Source organism: Strongylocentrotus purpuratus, unplaced genomic scaffold, assembly GCF_000002235.5.
Source record: "Strongylocentrotus purpuratus isolate Spur 01 unplaced genomic scaffold, Spur_5.0 spur5_scaffold_20, whole genome shotgun sequence".
Lineage (NCBI taxonomy): Eukaryota > Metazoa > Echinodermata > Echinoidea > Camarodonta > Strongylocentrotidae > Strongylocentrotus > Strongylocentrotus purpuratus.
Genome location: NW_022145606.1, coordinates 23,644,221 through 23,663,625, shown reverse-complemented (window position 1 = coordinate 23,663,625; position 19,405 = coordinate 23,644,221). Strand labels below are relative to the sequence as shown.

At 38.1% G+C, this 19,405-nt stretch overlaps 1 protein-coding gene across 1 annotated transcript; it reads left to right on the top strand.

The window, feature by feature from the left end:
• The first annotated feature begins 14,016 nt into the window (after positions 1-14,016).
• On the top strand, positions 14,017-15,129 carry LOC115927645 (zinc-binding protein A33-like). Its single transcript, XM_030993769.1, has one exon. It carries the CDS (start codon positions 14,017-14,019, stop codon positions 15,127-15,129), a length of 1,113 nt encoding a protein of 370 aa, XP_030849629.1.
• Positions 15,130-19,405: the final 4,276 nt, after the last annotated feature.

The window sequence follows — 19,405 nt, the reverse complement described above, 5'->3', positions numbered from 1 at the left end:
ACACAAGGAAAGACTATTAAAACAAATCAATGACATTCGCACAAAATCTGGCAAGGTAATGACAGATTTCATTGGACGCCAGAAACATTCATTGCAGAATATGAATGTAAAGTGCACTCTTATGGAACAAGAGGGCAATGCAAGCACTAGTACTGGTAAGGTTTCAGACTCTGATGCACTAAAAATACTTTACATGGAATTCACAGGTCTGAAACAGGAATTGGAGAAAGACCTCAACGACCCGCCCATGACGCAAAAAGTATTGAGAACACCCGCTTTCGCCCATCTGATGAGAATGACCTTGACCTAGGTACTCTCAACTGGGACGCTAGCGAAAGCGAGGATGATTCTGACCAAGGTTCTCAGGAAGCTAGCGAAAGCGAGGATGATTTTCTCCAATGTCTTCCCGTAATCCCCCGGAGATTCGCAAATCCGACTAGCTGGTCACCTAATAATTCTCGATCCACGACTACGGTTCACTTGCGAAAATTGGAGGGCGGCTCTTGGGGAGGCGCTAGCCCCCCAAATAAAATTTAACCATATTTTACATTCCCTAAAAGTGATTTATAAATATTCGTGATATCACATGATTTTCAACAAAATGAGCGTTTCTCCATTTCTGTTGCGAACTGACACATTCCCAAAAAGCCACGAAGAGTATATTTGTTGTATAGTCACTAATGTGCCTCATAGTGGCCACTAACAGTAACACTATAGTAAAAAAAATCCTTTCAGGAAGCTACTGCGACAAGCACTGCTGGGAAATAACATGCTACCCACCACTCGGGCTGAGCATGCACAGATTTGCGCTAAAGCCTCGCTCTGCCGCTTCATCATTTTAATAATATATTTCACCCCATGCAAATTTGTGCTTTAGCGGCGAGGGAGCGGAGCGACTAAGCGGGGTGGGGCTGAAAGGGGGCTCTGACCCCCTCCCAGAGTAGGAAGCATTTGCAACTTTAGAACCACATTAGACGAATTTTTAGGCACTTCCTGGAGTAATATGACGTAATTTTTTTTTCTACCCCCTTTAAGAGTAGGGATCTTTTGCAAATTGAGAACCACATTTGGCGCATTTATGTCCACCGGCATTTCCTGAAAAAAACGAGGCCTTCTGATTGGTAAGAAGTTAGAGAAAAGTGATCTGTCACGTCGTGATACGTTGTATATGCGAGGGACGAGGGAGCAGTGGCGTAATGAGCAAAAAGCGTGGGGTCCCGGGGCAAAGCCCCGGCGGAGGGGAGTCAAGAGGCGGAGCCCCATGAAACTCAGTGATTTTAGGCATTGAATTACGGTCAGACGAGCAACCAGGGGCTCGCATAGGCAGAGCCCCCGGAAGCTCAGGGAAAATGCAATTTCAGCACATTTGTAAATCACTGGTATCGAATTTGAAATAAACCACGTTTGAATTTTATTTTGGGAGGGGGGAGGGGGGACTTTCCGCAGACCCCCCCTATCAATACGCAAGTGCGAGGGAGCATAGTGAATGAGAAGGGTGAAGGTGACCGAAGGGACTACCCCCTCACAGGTTCTTGAAGTTTTGGTTGTATTCCTTAGCAAAACTATAACTATACTGTATAAAAACAAGCAATATACTTTTTTCACACTACACTTTTCTCGGTATTTATTTGTACATTTTGAAGGATGTTATGCGAAGGAGCATAGCTACCGAGTGAGAAGATATTTGCATTTTTATTTGTCTAAACTCTGCACTGTTGGGCCCTTCAGAGCATAAAAGTGTGTTAGTCAGTATTTGCTATACATTTTTGGGGCACTTTTTCAAATTTTGAGGCGGGGGGGACGATCCTCCTAAACAAATTGAGGGGGGACTTGCCCCCACTTCGTCCCCCTCCGGGATCGCCCCCCATGTTTGGCGTAAACAAATGGAAATCAGAAGAATGTCTGGTTGGGTAGTTGTGAATGTGTATATTAAGAGTAAAACCGTTACAAAATGATAAAGGCAGTTCTTTGTTTTTAAGTCGGTAAATGTACACTGCAATTTGCATAAAATGAATATCAGTAACTTTCAAAGTTCTCAATTTGAAAAATAATGGGTCAGTGTAATCAAAGTACCCAGAGCCACAACAAAGTCTCATAGTAAGACATTCCTGGATCCGCCACTGATGCTAATACCCCTCGAGCTTCGGGGGCTCTGCCCCTAGACCCCACTTTGAAAAACGTTAAGCGGGGCCTGCATGTATACTATACACAATGTATGTCTTAAATAGGACAGCAAGGTGTGAGGCTACATCTAAAAACGGTTGTTCTGTTTAAACCTTAGTTTGACGAGTCAGTTTGGATTGGCAAGTTATTTGATGATTGTTTTAAAGGATTAAACAATTGGACACATTCATTTGCTGTGATGGTAACAAAAAGTGTCAGAAGAGTCATGTGTTTGTATGGCTGTTTTTTTAGTAACATGTTAATACTTATACGTTTAAACGTGTTAAAAAAGTGTAATGTGTTATACGAGTCAGATGATGAACATGTTTATTATAATCAATGATCATTTTGTAATATGATGAATCGTTTTTTCTGTTTTATATTCGCATGTCTTTTTTCTGTTCTCATCTATTGAAATGTCTGTTATCATTGCACATATTAATAAGGTATGACTCACCCTACTCCTTTGTGTATTGCCCCCCCCCCTCATCATAGGCTACACTACGACACTTGTAATCATTAATTTTGGTTAATTTTAATCAGAGGATTGAACAGAAGGCTCCGAAGATAGGTGTATCAATACATTATTGTGCACTGTATTGGATATTCATTTAGGTCGTATTGTATATTCTTCGTAGATCACTACATCAACGAGTGTTTTGTTTACCTCTGAGCAAAGAGGGGGTTTCCGTGTAACTGAAGTTAAAGTTTGGTTGGGCGAGTCAGGATAGCTAAATTAATGTGAACCAATATTGTATTTGTAAGTTGTTGTAACATCTACTTTTAGGCATCGTTACTTGAATTCTAAATAAGATAAGTGGAGTAACATTTGAAATTGCACATTAAAGAGTTACTGATGGGGAAACAGTTGATCAATGTTTCTTGAGACTGATTAGTCTCGGACACACAGTTTATAATAATAATACAATGCTGACATTCTTTATAATTAGACGAATTGATTGATGGTACAGTTACATTTATTATATTGGTATTTTAAACCAGACAAATATGTTAGACTATAATTGGGTATCATAGATGTGAAAGAAATTGAATATGAACATGTGATTATGATTTCCTTTCCTTTTGTTCCTTTTTTGTACTTGTAACTCAACATCTCGAGTCAATGTGCCTTTCTGGTAGTACCTGTCCTGTAATACCCCCTTTTCCCTTTTATCAGACTACGATAATAATATTGTACTTTACGATTGAATATGTCCATTCTTCTGTTAATAAATCTGATTTAAATAAATCAATATTACTAGTAGTGTCTTTTCTATAAAGAAACCTTTGAGTTCGTTTAGGATTAACTAAAATAAACTGAGATACTACAAATATCGGTAGGTGGTCAGTGCAAATGCTAATACGTGTACTCGTAAAAATAATCAAAATGTGAAGAAAAAAAACCCTGATGAAGACAATTTTCATTCAAATTTATGTCACGTAAACCATTACAAATAATAGATGTAATCAATCATTAATGAACTGTATTTCAAAAATATTTTGGTATAATTTTGTATTCATCATAACAACTTTAAAAGACTGATTTAGAGTGTAAACAAAACATTATTTCAGATGTAGTTATGGCACATTATTGAAAATAGATTGAAAAACAGATACATTCATGAAGGCTTAATGCACAATTCATATCTACTAAGAACTTGATAAAGTGGCAAATTTCATCCACAATGATACTATATACAACATTGTATGCTTCGGCATACAATACTACAAAATCTATGGACCAACACTTTCAGGATTTCCAGAGTAATTTTATATCAGTCCGGCAACCAAATCCGGATTTACTTATTGGCCTAACCTTGTTTTAGGGTCTATGGTTTTTTTCGATGGATTTTGATTGCCTAAACCTTCTTTTTCAAGAGTCCGATTGCTGACACTCTGTTCGCCTTGCAATTTAAGATATATGACGTCATACAAAATGGCCGCCAAAGTACATGATTTTTCTATAAAAATGAATAATAAATATATAACAAAGATTTTTCTGAAATTTTGGGCAGCCAAATGTCTGAATCTCTCTAAAACCATCACTACAATTTTTTTGTGATGTTGCATGGCCATAGATGACCAGCTTATTTGCATATTTTTAAATAGCGCCCTCTATAAACATATTCATTTGCATGTGTGCCAGGCAAATGCCAATTCCTAAAATCTACATCAAGTTAAAATCATATTGAATGCTTTGTGTGCAACAATTACAGTTGTGCTGCATTCAACTTTCATCTTGTTTGGTCTCACTTTAGATTCATATGTCAATAAGAAGAAAATAAGGAGCACTTTTTTTATTCTTCTCCCCAATTCGTGAGAAAAAACTTAGCGGCGATTTTTCCTTTTTTTGGCCAGGGGGGGGGGGGGGGGGGAGCCGGGCCCGGAGCCCCCGGAAACTCAGGGGTTTTAGATATTAAAATACGGTCAGATAAGCATTTTAGATACCTAATTTGTGACAGTGGCAGGTTACTAATCGGCGTGGGGTCCAGGAAACTCAAGGGTTTTAGGTATTTCATTACAGTCAGATAAGCATCCAGTGGCCCTCCTTAGGGCCCTTGGTGAGATGCAGGGGGCAGAGCCCAGGGTTTTAGGTATTGAATTACTGTCAAATAAGCATTTACTTTGATGGAGGGGGGGGGGGGGGGCGAAACGCGAAACTGCGTTTTGCCCCCCTCCCCCACTTTTCCGTTTGGTGCCAACTGCCCCCCTCATTGCGATTCTAAGCCGCCGGCTTCTTCGAATTCTCAAGCGGATTATCATATTTAGCTTTAACTTTTACATTTTGTAGATAAAACAAAAAGCTTGAGCACTAAGGGATATCGTCATTTGAAAGGATTTCTGGCTGATGGGGCCACTCCCCCTCCCCATCTCTCTCTCTCTCTCTCCCTTTCTCCCTCCCTCCCTTTACCTCCCGTCCACCCTTTCTCTCTCATACACCCCATACGTATCTCAGCTATGTACTAATGCATGCATTCCATAATATGTATTTTGATATTTGATGACATACTAGTGTGCTATACTGCTCCCTTTTGAATAGGAATATAACGTTATTGCCAATGGCTCATTATTAAATTGGAGTGAAAAAGAGGGAATATCAGGAATATAATTTTAAGAGAAAGATTTGAATTCTAAAATGTATATAGTCAAAGTATAAATGCATTTCCTCGTAAATTTAAGGGACTTAACGAAATGATACATTATTTTGGTTTTAGTAGGCCGATATTGTGGTCACTATTTCCATTTAATGAAAATCACCATATACATGTTAAAATATAAGAAACAATATCTTTGTCCCGCCTTTTAAAATTTTCCCATTCGTCATAAACCAATCCTCACTGTTAAACGAAGGAGGCTTTCATAGCAATAAAGGCATCAACATATATTTAAAAATAAAATAAATAGTCTTTTTACTTCTTTTTTTCCCATTCACCTCCACCCCTTCCCCTTCCATCCACAAACGCAACCGCTCTAGCCACATTCAACAATTATGTCCGGTATAAGTATGCTCCAATTCTAATGTTCTGACTGATGCGAGAGCAATTTCAAGGGTATATCATTACGGGAATCCCGCCGACCATCACAGGCTTACTCAGTTTGGAGTTTAATAGGAGCATTTTAACAGAAAATATTATTGTCGGAATTTCATCGCTGCCACTGCGTTGCTCATCTCAGCGGAGGCTACACATTCTAAGGCCTAGGATTTAAACAAATCCAGTACTTCCCAATTGTTGACTGCCCATTCTGACCCATTTCGATACTAGCTTGCAACTGCAATCCCACTTCCAGCACCTGTAAACCACTAAAGCAAAATGCAGCTATCATGGAACCTCCAATTTACAGTTGTGCTTCACAGGGGTTCAACGCCATTCTCTATTCCAATGAAAAATATTTGTAATGATTGGCTTTAAAAAAAAAGTTCAATAGCAAATCAGTTGGTGAAATAACTTTTTTACCGTCATTCTCAAAACCTCCTTTTCAGAATCACTTTTAAAAATGATCAATCATAGAGATGTGTGCATGTAAGCTTCAAGGCCTGAAAGCACCCCCCCCCCCCAGCTATGGCGACGATGTAAGAGGGCGTCCATTCGTTGGCAGTCGGTCGGATTCGTGTATAGTCTAGAGTCTAGACTTATAGATCTGACACTAATCTGGACCTGGATCACTATGATTGATTGATTTTATTCCGTTTCATATATCAATTGTTTGTACAACAACAAAATACATAGTTGACAAAGTAAGTTCAAAATTATGAAATGAAACAGGAACCTACTGGAAAGAATAGCTTGTTTTTGTAGGTTCCCAAGAATAAATATAATATGAACATTATTTTCATAAATCACAGTAAAATAAATATAGTATAATAGCATATTTTTCATAAACCCTTGTGAAGTATCTAATTAATCGAAATATACAAAAAGAACAGAATTGAAAAACGGGATACAAAGGACAGGAAACTGACATATCAAGACATGACAGGACAAGACAAAACAAGACATGACTATGACATTATGGCAATAAATAGCATTTATCTCCGCTTTTATGATGGAATCCTGTACCTTGAACTTTGCTTTGCGAATGTACATATACAAAGCAAAGTTCGAGGTACATCTAGACATCATTTTTCCCCGCATGTATGATTGAATCCTGTACATTGAACTTTGCTATGTATATGTACATTCTCATAAAAATAGATTAAATTAAACGAATTAGGAAGATCAATGTGGAATTTCGATGAGAGAGTAAACCAATGTAGATTTTTACAACCTGTGCCCCCTTTTTCAGATGTGGCATTGCCAGTGGCATAGACCTTTCAATGGGCAGTTCTAGATTCAGTTCTAGATTCAGCGTAGTTCGAATGGAGCTAGACTATAATAAAATTTAATGTTGATAAATGAGTTCATAAATTATAATAAAATTACTTGATACTGATAAATTATTTTCTTATGTAATAACAGATATGTGATGATCGATGATGGTGATTATGATGATGTGGGCACAATATATTATACTCTGTTATGGCATAGCTTAATGACTGAGGTGTGATGGTGCTGATAGCAGGGGTGTCCTCAAAGGGGGTGTGGGGGTGCGACACCCCACCTGTCAGGATATTGTAGGTAAAATTGCGCTGCCGTCGGGGAAAAAAAAGAAAAGGGGAAGGGGAAAAATAGAGGGAAAGGGAAATAAAAAAAAATAAAGAGAAGGAAAATAAAGGAAAGAGAAGAGAAGAAAGAAAGAGAAAAAAGGAAAGCGAGGAGGAGAGAAAAGAAAGGAAGAGAAAGAAAGGGAGAAAGAAAAAAAAGAAACGGGGGTGAAAGAGACGAAATACAGAGGTAAGAGTCTGAGAGAGGAGGGGTGGGAGAAGCCTGGATGGGAGTAAGAGAGGGAGAGATGGGGGTTGTTGGGTGGAGTCGTCTCGTCGAGGAAGCAAGAAAGACACGCATAAATATGTTGCTGTGTCGGGTCAGCTGTGTCGGTATTCTTGCTCGATCCTTGTGTACTATATCAATGCAGAAGCTTGAAGTTGGTAAGATGTATAATGTCGGTCGGCTGACAAGTTTTTTTCCCTACGAGCTGTGACTTTCTATCCGCTGTGACGACTTCGAGAGGAACAACAACAATAATAAATGTATTTTCTCGAAGTTTCATTTTCCTATAATATCAGCTAAAGAAATTAGATGTTTAAAATGTTCGGAGTTAAAAGTAAAAAGAGTTAAGAGTAAAAAAAAAACGGTACAACGAATCGTCTTTTTCTCTAATATTTTAATGGAATGCCAAAGCTTCCGCGCTACTCGCGGAGGGGGAAACTGAATTCAGACAAGGATTACGAGTTGAGAATGGTACAACGAATCGTCTGCATTCAATATAATTCAAGGAAATGTCAAAGCTTCCGCGTTTCGCGCAGGAGGGGGATACTGATTTCAGACTATTAGGATTAAGAGTCGAGAACGGTGCAACGAATCGTCTTCTTTCTATAGTGATTTAAGAAAACGTCAAAGCTATTTAAGAAAGCGTCAAAGCTTCCGCGCTTCGCGCGAGAGGGGAAAAACTGAATTCAGACAATTTGGGCTAATGAAGAGTTGAAAACGGTACAAGAAATCGTCTTCTTTCTCTTATAATTTAATCAAACATCTAAGCTTCCACGCCTCGCGCGGGAGGGGATAACTGAATTTAGATAAAGATTAAGAGTCGAGAACAGTACAACAACTCGTCTGCTTTCTCTCTTAATTTAAGGAACCGTCAAAACTTCAGCGCTTTGCGCGGGAGGTGGGAAATTGAATTCAGACAAGGGTTAAGAGTAGAGAACGGCACCAAAAATCGTCTTCATTCTATTATAATTTAAGGAAACGTCAAAGCTTCCGCGCGAAGCGCGCAAGGGGGAAACAGAATTTAGACAAGGATTAAGAGTCGAGAAAGGTACAACGAGTCGTCTTCGTTCCCTAATAATTTAATGAAAAGTCTAAGCTTCCGCGCTTTGCTCGGGAGGCCCCAGTCGCTTGGGGAGCGCGCCCTTAAGTGATTCGCTTGCTTACTACCGCCCCCTTAAATAAGATCCTAGCTACGCGTGTGCATTCAAATATATAGCTATAATGCTGACGAAGTTGATGAAATAATTCGTATATTTATGTCGTCGAGGAAAATGACCATTTACGCATACGCAAGTACTATAGATAGGAAAAAACAATTTAGCCTTCGGCCCCAGGTTTAAAGGGTTACATTTGTATACATTGGGACATTAAATTTTGTCGGTAATTGGTGGCTGGTTTTATCGGTAATCGGTGGCCTCTACAACTCCCCCCCCCTCCCCCATTGATAAAGGTGTAGCAACGCCCCTGGCTGATGGTACAGTCTTATGCCGGATTGAGGGAAGGCAGATGTGTAATAAGAGAGTGGGCAGGGCAAAAACAGAAATCCAATAAAACGAATTGTCTACAGTGGAGAGGGGGAGGGAGGCAATGTCAAATAAAAAATAAGTCAGTACCAAACAGCTTTGGCAATCATGGTGGTGGTGGTGGTGGTGGTAAGGGGGGGGGGGGGTAATAACAGGGCCTTTGAAGATTTCAGTATTGTTAAGAAGACTAATGTCCTGAGAAATTTGATTGATAATTAATGATAACACAAACATAAGAGGCCCAACAGATATAAAGGTATACGGTTCGTTCGTTCCTGTCTCCTTAGATCAAGGTAAATGTAAAGGTCCTATATTAAATTGAATTAAAATTAAGTTCTTCCATTTCCCGATGACTGCGATGGCCGTCTCTCATTTACAAGAGCCAGGTCTTCAACTGTGCAATTCGTTCCGCCGCAATGCAAGATGTGGTCCGAGTCTCTCCGCATTCGCAGAGAGTATCTTCTTTATGGGCATAGTCCCATCTTGCCATGTTGGCCTTTTACCGCCCCATTCTCGTCCGCATTCGATTTAGGCATTTCCACTCCGGCCACTTCTTTTGGGGGAGTTTTCTCAAAGTAAGGCCCATTTTTAGACTATTTTCGGATGTTTGCTATAATTATTATGCAAACACCCGAACAAAAGTTGACATTTTAGAAATTTTAAAAACGAACACATTTTTAATGGTATGTTTGTTAAAAATGGGACCCATGTTTAGGGATTTTTGTGAAAAAATGACCCATTAGAGCGGCCCACACTCGTTCGTCTTAATATGTGAGTACCCCCCCCCCCCCCCTATCGGGCGTATATTAAACATGTACAAGTGGTGGTGATGAAGACATTTATTCTGCCCCCAAACGTTTTGCTCATTTCGCCACTGCCCCTGAAAGGTTGAGCCCCCCGGAATTCCCCCCCCCCCCCGCCCCCTCCTTCAACCCCAAACTGCTTCCGGCGCGCCTGACTCCCAAACATGTATTATTTGTTTTATAAGATGGGTCATATAGTAAAAATTAATGCACACACACGTGATCCATTTCTACGCTTCTCATTGTCAACATTCTTGAACGCATTTTATAAACTGTACTACTGTACACCTGTACATGTGCACACGCACGCACCCACACATTTTGACACGTCGCAGGTGGTGGATTTTGACGACAATTTCTTTTTTCTTCACAGATTCGATTCGAATGTGACCTACTTGGCTCCAGTAATCCAGGACTGATTGTTATCGTAAGTTTGATTGTTTGTCTATAGACTAGTCTACATTTATACATTTATATCTTTCTCGTAAAATAATAAGCCATTGGCCATTGAGTGTGTCCACACCCGGTCTTGGCACTTAAATTACCGTCTAGACTCTATAGAACAAAAGGAGGTCAGTGGAGCCAGACGTACGCTAGTCCGAGTGGAACAGCCCTCGACATCAGGGACTGAACCTTTTGGTCCAACCGTAGCTCAGCTCAGCTTTAATAAGGCCAGCCAGGTAGAGATTAACGGATACGGAGAAAGCCAAAGTGAATGAGAAGTGGCTTATATTTCACTATATACTGCCAGGTTGAATTCTAAAGATATCATGATGTTACATCCTAAATAAAGTACGCAGTGGGTGAAAAGTGTTCCAAATAATGCAATTTCTAGCAAGAACTTACATTGAGACAATTAAACTGCGTTCATAAAGAAAACTAGACGCAGGCTCGATCAGGAGAATATTCCGTTTGGTAAACTGTCTCCCATACTGGAGACGTGCTTACAAAAGAACAAAATTAGATAGAATTCAACAACAAGGCAATTTTCCCTGCCATATAGGTCAGGAGCCTGTGATTGTGTATTTGGATAAAAACGAAAAGACTGTTATAAAAAAGGTGATGGTGAACTTTTGACGTTCAAAAGGAGTAATTTTTCACGAGGTGTTTGCTCATCGCATTAGTGATTCGAGCCAAAGGAATCCGTTAGCAGCATATGAAATGAAAGAAATCGGTTTCCCAAATAAGAGACTGTCTCCCAAGTCCCAATTAGGCTACCGAAAATACTGAAGAAAATCTTCGACATTAAAAGACAGTCTCCTAAATAGGAGACAGTCTCCCATATTTTGAACGATGCCTGTACTACTCATTAAAAATATGACCCGGGCAAAAGTTGCCTTTTTATTGTACTCGGCAGATGATATTCCCCAATGAAGGCTATATAGTTGAAACGTACAATGTAAAAACATATAATGAATTTTCATTCTCTGTACATAAATAATTATAGTTCTTAAAGTCATGAGAATATACATTCTTGTAGAAAGTTAGGGAAGATAAAAAAGCAAAACAATATACCTAAATCATGCAAAGTTATGGAGACTAATTGTAGGTGTGGGTCATGTGTGGCTATGGCCAGTGGCGTAGCTAAGGGGTATGTGCCCCCATTGGCAAATCCAGGGGGTTGAGCCGATGCCCTGGGGAAAAAGGGTAAAAACACGTACATTTTACCTGAATTCGTTAAATAAAGAAGACGGACCCACTCCCCTGGTGCTCAAGGGTGGGGGGGGGGGATGAAAATAGTGTTCACTACCCCCCTCCCCTCCCCCTATATGTCAAAATCTATATATGTTATATTTCTGTTGAAGGTGCGCCAATTAAATATACTCGATAATTTATTATATATGAAAAATATGGGAATTACTAAATTTGATTTACAATAAATATAAATATTGAAATATGAATATGCTGCAAACTCATGGGTCAGTATTCATGTTAATGTTTAAGCGACAGAATAAATAGGCCCCCATATGTGCCCGGATATACTTCTCTGGGACAGCGATGTACCCTAATATATGCATTCGACCAAAATTGCATTTTTACCACGCCCGTTCGTTTCACTCGCTTGCAAAATTAAGCTACAGGAAATTCTGAGCAACAGTATGTCCGAATATCCTCATATTCAAGTATCGAGGTGACCGAATATATTAGTTTTTGTATTCACGTTTATTTCTCAGCGATCGAGGTACCAAACTAAGAAATAAGGGTGCAATTATGCTGCAATACGAGCACCCTATGCCAAAACGTGCAGGTGGATGCAAATCTGCACCACAATTGCACCCTTATTTTTAAGTGTGCGCATACAAAATAGTTTGTTTGACCATATTAGAAATTGGTATTTCAGGGGGCTCGTTCGGAAAATTTACCATTACATTTGCCCGTACCTCTTTTTATTTTAAATTCATTTAGAATTTGGGTAACCCGAAGCTTTTTTTTTCTTCTTTTCTCTTTTAAGTTGATGTGCAAAAATAAAAAGTTGAAAAAACTGTTCTAGTAGACTAAAGACCCCCCCCCCCCCACCAGTAGCGATTTTTTGCAAACGGTGACACAGCCTTCTACAACGCTATTCTTAGCAGGGGAGGGGGAGGAGGGGGTCGCACCCAGAGCGAAAATGTCCACGTAGCGTCCAAACCTATGACGGTATTCAGCTTAATTAACGTCGGGAGTAGATCTAGTACGGGGTGGCGAGCTCATTAAAACACCCCGTAGTCAGCACTTGCGTCGCCGTGCAGAAACTCACTAATGACTGAGCTCAGGCTACGCCACTGGCTATGGCAGCCTTCCAATTTGAACTGACAAGGGGCATTCCAGAATTTTTGTCTTCGATCACTAATTATTATTTTATGGTCACACACATGCAAATCAATACAAATGAGAGGGCAATTTAGGTCTTGGATTTCGTTTTGTATACAGCATATAGATAAAGAGAAAAAAGGCAATACAATTCTAATAATAAGCAAAATATGTTTTTATTTGTCTTTATTTCAGACAAAGTGGCATTGCCTTCGACTTCCACAGCTTGTTATATACGTGGCTGAACTTTCTTGCTCACATGTCTACGCTAAGGTAATGCCTCTAAGGAACTAACACTTTAACAAGCTATGCTTCTACACTGTCGCTCATAAAGGTGGAATATTTTAGTTTTACCCCAATTTATTGAATTATTTTAAAAATTATTTAAAAATAATAGATATAGATAATAGTATACATTCTCAGATTTTATTGAATAATAACTTGCCAATGTGTGTTTTGCGGAACTGCTAAAGCATGTGTATGCTACTAAGCTTATTAACTAGGGGACCTACGCTCTCAAGTCATAAATGACAGTAATGAGGATTAATGCCCCACAAAAGGGCACTAATAAAGCACATCGACACGGTTTTCATCCTGGGGCCTCACAGTTACGAGGCCATTGTTTTGTCACTGAACCATGACTGTACGCAGCGGGGGCTAGGGTAGGGGGCAGTTTCCATAAATTTAAAAAAAAAACAGAAAATGCAAATAAAATTTCAATAATTTATTGCATTTTACCCCGGTCTCCAACATAAAAAAATCCTCTGGACGGCCATGCATTATGGCTTAAGGCATGGGCACACAGAATTTTTTAAAATGTTAGGCACCGGGGTTAAATGCAATAAATTATTGAAAATTTATTGCATTTTCTGTGTTTTGTTTAACTTATGGAAACTGCCCCCTACACTAGCCCCCGCTGCGTACAGTCATGGTTCAGTGACAAAGCAATGGCCTCGTAACTGTGAGGCCCCAGGATCAAACCCGTGTCGATGTGCTATATTAGTGCCCTTTTGGGGGGCATTAATCCTCATTACTGTCATTTATGACTTAAGGGCATAGGTCCCCTAGTTGATAAGCATAGTAGCATACACATGCTTTAGCAGTCACGCAAAACACACATTGGCAAATTATTATTCAATAAAATCTGAGAATGTATACTATTATCTAGATCTATTATTTTTAAATTATTTTTAAAATAATTCCATAAATTGGAATATAAAAAAAATATTCCACCTTTATGAGCGACAGTGTAGTTACTTCCTCTTTTCTCGTGCTTTTCCTATTATATGTGTCGTTTCGTGGCATACTTTTTGTGATATAATCATGTTTTGCATGAACAATAAAATCATTTGAAATAATGACTGCATTATGGCTGAAAAGGGAGAACTACAGTTTCCTGAAAGTCTGGCGTGTCCACTGTGTCTCGAAGTCTTCAAGGCCCCCACTCTCCTACAATGTGGACATACGTTCTGCAAGGATTGTCTGGACAAATACGATAAAAAGTGGCGGGGTCAAGATTTCATGGAGTGTCCGCTTTGTAAGAAACACACCAAGCTGGGGAAAAATAGAGTCGCAGGACTATCACCAAATTTCTCTGTAAAAGGCCTCGAGGATGAATTACATGTACATCATAAGATCAATGGCAAATCATCAGAGTACTGTTCCCTGCACAGTCAAGTCTACAAAGACATTCTGTGTGAAGTTTGCAAGGAATTCATCTGTCTGACTTGTTTGTTTGATAAACATCATGATCACAGTTTCAAGAAGAACGAAGAGTTTGTAGCAGAGTTGAACAAGAATAGAGACTCTCTCTTAAAAGAAAGTAAGGAGAAGAAAGCACAGATCAAAGAGTCTATTACCAATGCTAAGCAACATATGCGTGATATGCATTCACATCTGGATAATCTAGATAGGGAAATAGAGAATTCCTTTCGTGAAAAATCAGAGATTCTTCGGGTACACAGAGAAAGACTATCAAAAGAAAATGACGACTTCCGCAAAAACTCCCACAAGTTAATGACCGATTTCATACAACGTCAGGAACAGTCATTGCAGAGTATTGATGTAGAAAGCACTTTCATGGGACAAAAGAGCATTGCCAGTACTAGAAAGTTTCCAGACTCTGACGCACTAAAAATTGTTTACATAAGATTCTTAGTTCTGAAAAAAGAATTAGATAGAGACTTCAACGATTTGTTCACAGCGGGTGCGCTACAAGAAGTTGAAGACCGACGGTTTTGCCCATATGAGAATAATATTGACCTAGGTACTTTCGACCAGGACGCTAGCGTGGGCGATGGTGATGATGAGGAAGGTTTTCTCGACCAGGACGCTAGCGTGGGCGATGATGATGATGAGGAAGGTTTTCTCGAGCAGGAGGCTAGCGTGGGCGATGATGATGATGATGACGAAGGTTCTCTCGACCAGGACGCTAGCGTGGGCGAGGATGATCATGACGAAGGTGAAAACGAGAGTGAGTAACTTTCAACATTGCTGGCTCTCGAGATCTTGAATACCGTATGACCGTTACAAACTTGCCACCCATTTCATTAAACGGAGATTTGAAATATGCTTTATTTTGTGACTGCCTGCAGTATGCTCTATTTAGTGTTCTGATATTTGTCTGTCTAACGTTATGTATTGTGTTACTCTTTAGTTTTTTTTTAGTTTTTTTTTATAAATGTCCATTTATAAGTTAAAGTTTTGGTTCTCTCTTGATTCGATCAAACATACAAAAAAAAAGGAAAAAAGAAGAAAGATATTAACATTCTGTCTAGAATTCCATCTAGTAGAAAGATAACATCAAACGACACAACGTATTACTAGAAAGATATACAGTTCTTGCATGTAATCAGATACGAATTAATTGTGACAGCCGCATAATGGACGAATTACATATTTCTAAAAGGCATGAAATGAATGTGTTAAATAAAGTTGTTAATATGTTTTGTTCTTATTTGTGTAATGTACATATGCACGTGTGTTTGTGTAGAATATTTGCGTTTGGAGGGCTTATTGAATTATGACTTTTATGACAATAATTTACGCTTTATGGCAGCCTTGAAAAAATATATCGTATTACATGAGTTAACAGTAGTTGGAGAATATTCCATAAGTCAGGTCCATGGTGTCAGTTAGATTTATGCGCAATTAGCATATTTGGGTTCATCAAATGAAAGTTCTGAGAGTTTTGTGTCGGATAAGAATTAATTGTATATTTGTAACAAACAGGTTATAGAATGCCATAGGGAGTAAGTTATTGGAGTATCTGAACATTATGATTGTAATCTAAAATTTAATAATTTAGCAAACTGTTATTGTTTTAAATTAGTTTTGTTTAGATTAAGAGATAACTGATTAAACTTAAACCCTGTGGACATTTTTGGTAACTGAAAATTCAAGGTATTCAAATAAAAAGAAATGTGCCTATAATGTAGCCTTGAGGAACACCACTCCTAATCGGTAAAAGAATGGAGGCAGTATATCAAATGAAATATATTGTTGTCTGTTCGACAAGTAATCTTTAAACAAGAATAGAGTTTGCCCTCGAATTTCATACGTCTAAAGTTTTCGAATCAATGTAGCATGATTGAGCGTATCAAACACTTTACTTAAATCCAAACAAATATTCCTATTACGTGTTCCTTATTTATCATGGCACTGGTAATTTTGTGGCATATTTTTGCAACTGTACATGTGCTAAATCTGTCGAGAGGTATTTCCGAAACCCGTATTGGTTTGGATTCAACAGTTCGTTTTTATTAAGAAAATCTTATAAACTAGTATAAATATTTGTTTAAAAATTGTTAATATACGCTGTATATACATTGTTGGTCATAAATGGAAAGTAATTTGTGTTGCCCAAATTGATGGAATGATTTTGACAATGATTTATTCCTAATAGATGTACATAATAGTATACATTCTCATATTTATGGAATAATAATTGGCGAGTGTTCGTCTGCGTGACTGCTAAAGCATGTTTATGTTACTATGTTTATCAACTAGGGAACCTCCGTCATAACTGACAGCAATGCATAAAGGAGAATCATTAATATATCCTTATTCATGAGGATTCAGTTTTTGTTTAATTATGTTTTTGTTTTTAAATAAAATATGTTACATTGATAAATTATCATCTGCAAAACCTTTGAAAGTCCTTTAAAAAATAATGCTCTTGTATTCATTTAAAGAACGTATTCCTCACATGTGGGTCATTTCATGACGTTGGGGCAAGATTATGACAACGTACATGTAACTTTGCTACAAGATCTTATACTACACATGAAATCTAAAATCATCTGTTTGAGATATTTTTTAATCAATATATGGTAGTGTCCTCCCACAATCATTCCTGTTTCAGTTACACGTACCATCTCCTCCAAATCTTGGTGAAATATGCATTTCTTATTTTTCCAGCATAATATGCACATCACAGATACATGTAAAATATCGATTCACTGTAAAGCTAAAATACTGCTAAACATGATTGGCTATGCTTTTTAATATGCTAAACTCAATTTGAGCAAACATTGTTATGGTTGGTGGAAGTTATGGTTTCTTACTTCTGGTATGTCACAAAAATTGCCGAAACCATGTGGAATGACCAATTTGTAACAGATATTTCAGTGATTTACATATTATCTTGGAGCTTAATGAGTACATTAAAACAATATAAAGAATACATGGGTTTGTTTCTTTGATGTTTTTATTTGTGATCGGTGATGACGGGAGTTCATTATAACAAGGACAAAATTTTAAATCCTCTGGACCCCGTTTCAATTGGAGTTCCCTGTATGTAGATTTATTTAATTTTATTTGAAGAGCAAGTTGGTAAAAGAAAATTTAAAAACATAGCCCCATCTCATAGCCAGTTTCCCCCAAATTACACACATTTCTGTTAATAATATTTTGATGCTCTACAATGTACATCCACAAACACAAACATAAATTTTGTGAAGAACAAGTTTTATATTGATCTGCATGATCATCATCTGGAAAATCCGGCGTATTGCAAGATAATTTGCATGATTCCCTTTCAACAAAGAATGATATAAGTTTATAATTCTTGCCTTACTCTTTAGGGAATCCCAACCCTTTTTTTTGCACAAGGGCCAGTATACAATTCATTGCTTATCTCAAATCAGTTGTTGGTGTTTGAAAGTAAAATACTTACACAACTGAGGCATTCAATTGAAGTATGTCACCCTAAGTTTAAGAAAGCTCCCTAGCTGACTTAAACCAATAACTTTAGAAGCTTTGATTGGCAGGCAAACGGTTTTCATACACAGTCATTTAGAGCCACGCACAATTATACTTACTTTATTGAAGGAAATCTGCTAATTGCAAAATAAATTGGAATGATCATGAAATGTCATAATGCTTATCAGTCGGTATTTTGCATAAAAGTTGGTTAACCCATAGACCTATTACGAATGGACATTCATCGTTTTCTTAACGAATTCATTGTGATTGTCTCCGTCAATGTCGTCTCAATAGCATTCCGCACATGTTTTTTCACTTTGATCTCATGATGGTCACCGCCAATAAGCCGGGAAAGAATCAAGATAGTGATTTTGAACATGTTAATATACATGCGCAGAAGATAATAAATCGTTTAAATCATGGGAAATCGATGTGTAGTTCTGGTTAATAATTGAAAATTGTTGTTCCATGTACTGTGTAGGTAGGTTATGTTTGGATTGTTTGTGATTTAAAATTCCTTTTCCCCCAATTTCCTCATAATATTCCAGAATTACAACTCATAGAGCTCATAAAGATCATGGCCCTTTAATTGTTTTATAAGGTCATGGGTGTGTGCGAAAGTTTGCGAATCAGTAATAATACATTTCATATCACCAAAATCGTCTGCTTTTCAACTTTGCTGCTCCCCATTGAGGATGCTTTTATTTAAGACACACTCTTACAGAGCACACCATCCAAACAAAACCCAAGTGAGGGAAACTGCTCCTTTGTCAATGACCGAAAATGCTTACGCAGTCGTTATTGTTAAAACAGCTGAATGTTATCATGAATATGCACATAATCCATGGGTGTCGATACCGGGGGGGGGGGGGGATGGGGGGATATATACCCCCCAATATTTCAGGTGGGGGGGGATGGCCTGTACAATCATCCCCCCCAAATAATTCACCATCCAAAAAAAAATGAAGAGAAAAATTAATGATGAGAGCCCGATGAGAGTAGTTAATGGTTATTACTCGCAAGATGACCATCAATATACACATTTTGCTATCTCATTTTCATAATACATACATATATAAACGAAGTAAATGAGACAACCGCATATGAGACAAGAATAAATTGAATAAATTGAAGCCGCTCATACGGCTTCATCAGGAATTGATGAATTTATTCAATTTGTTCAATCAACAGCATCAAAGAAATGCAGTGCGCCAAATGCAAAGCCGCAGCGTTAAAAAGCAACGAGCTAAATGTTAAGCGCGAAGCGCAAAAGTAGCAATCTGCAATGCACATCAAACAATCCTAGACAACTATAAAACATAGATGAACTCTGTGACGAATTCGTTATGAGATCGGAGACAAGAAGAAAGATTTTCAGAAATTAGTATGACTTATAAGATAGTTCACTAGTTGCTATGTTGTTTCCGTTCACCCTTTTTAAATTTCACGTCATTGTATCTTTATTTTTATTTTTTTCACTCATTTTATTTCCTGATATATGATAAAACATTTTTTATTTTTGAGAAAGATTATGATGTCACATCTTATTTTT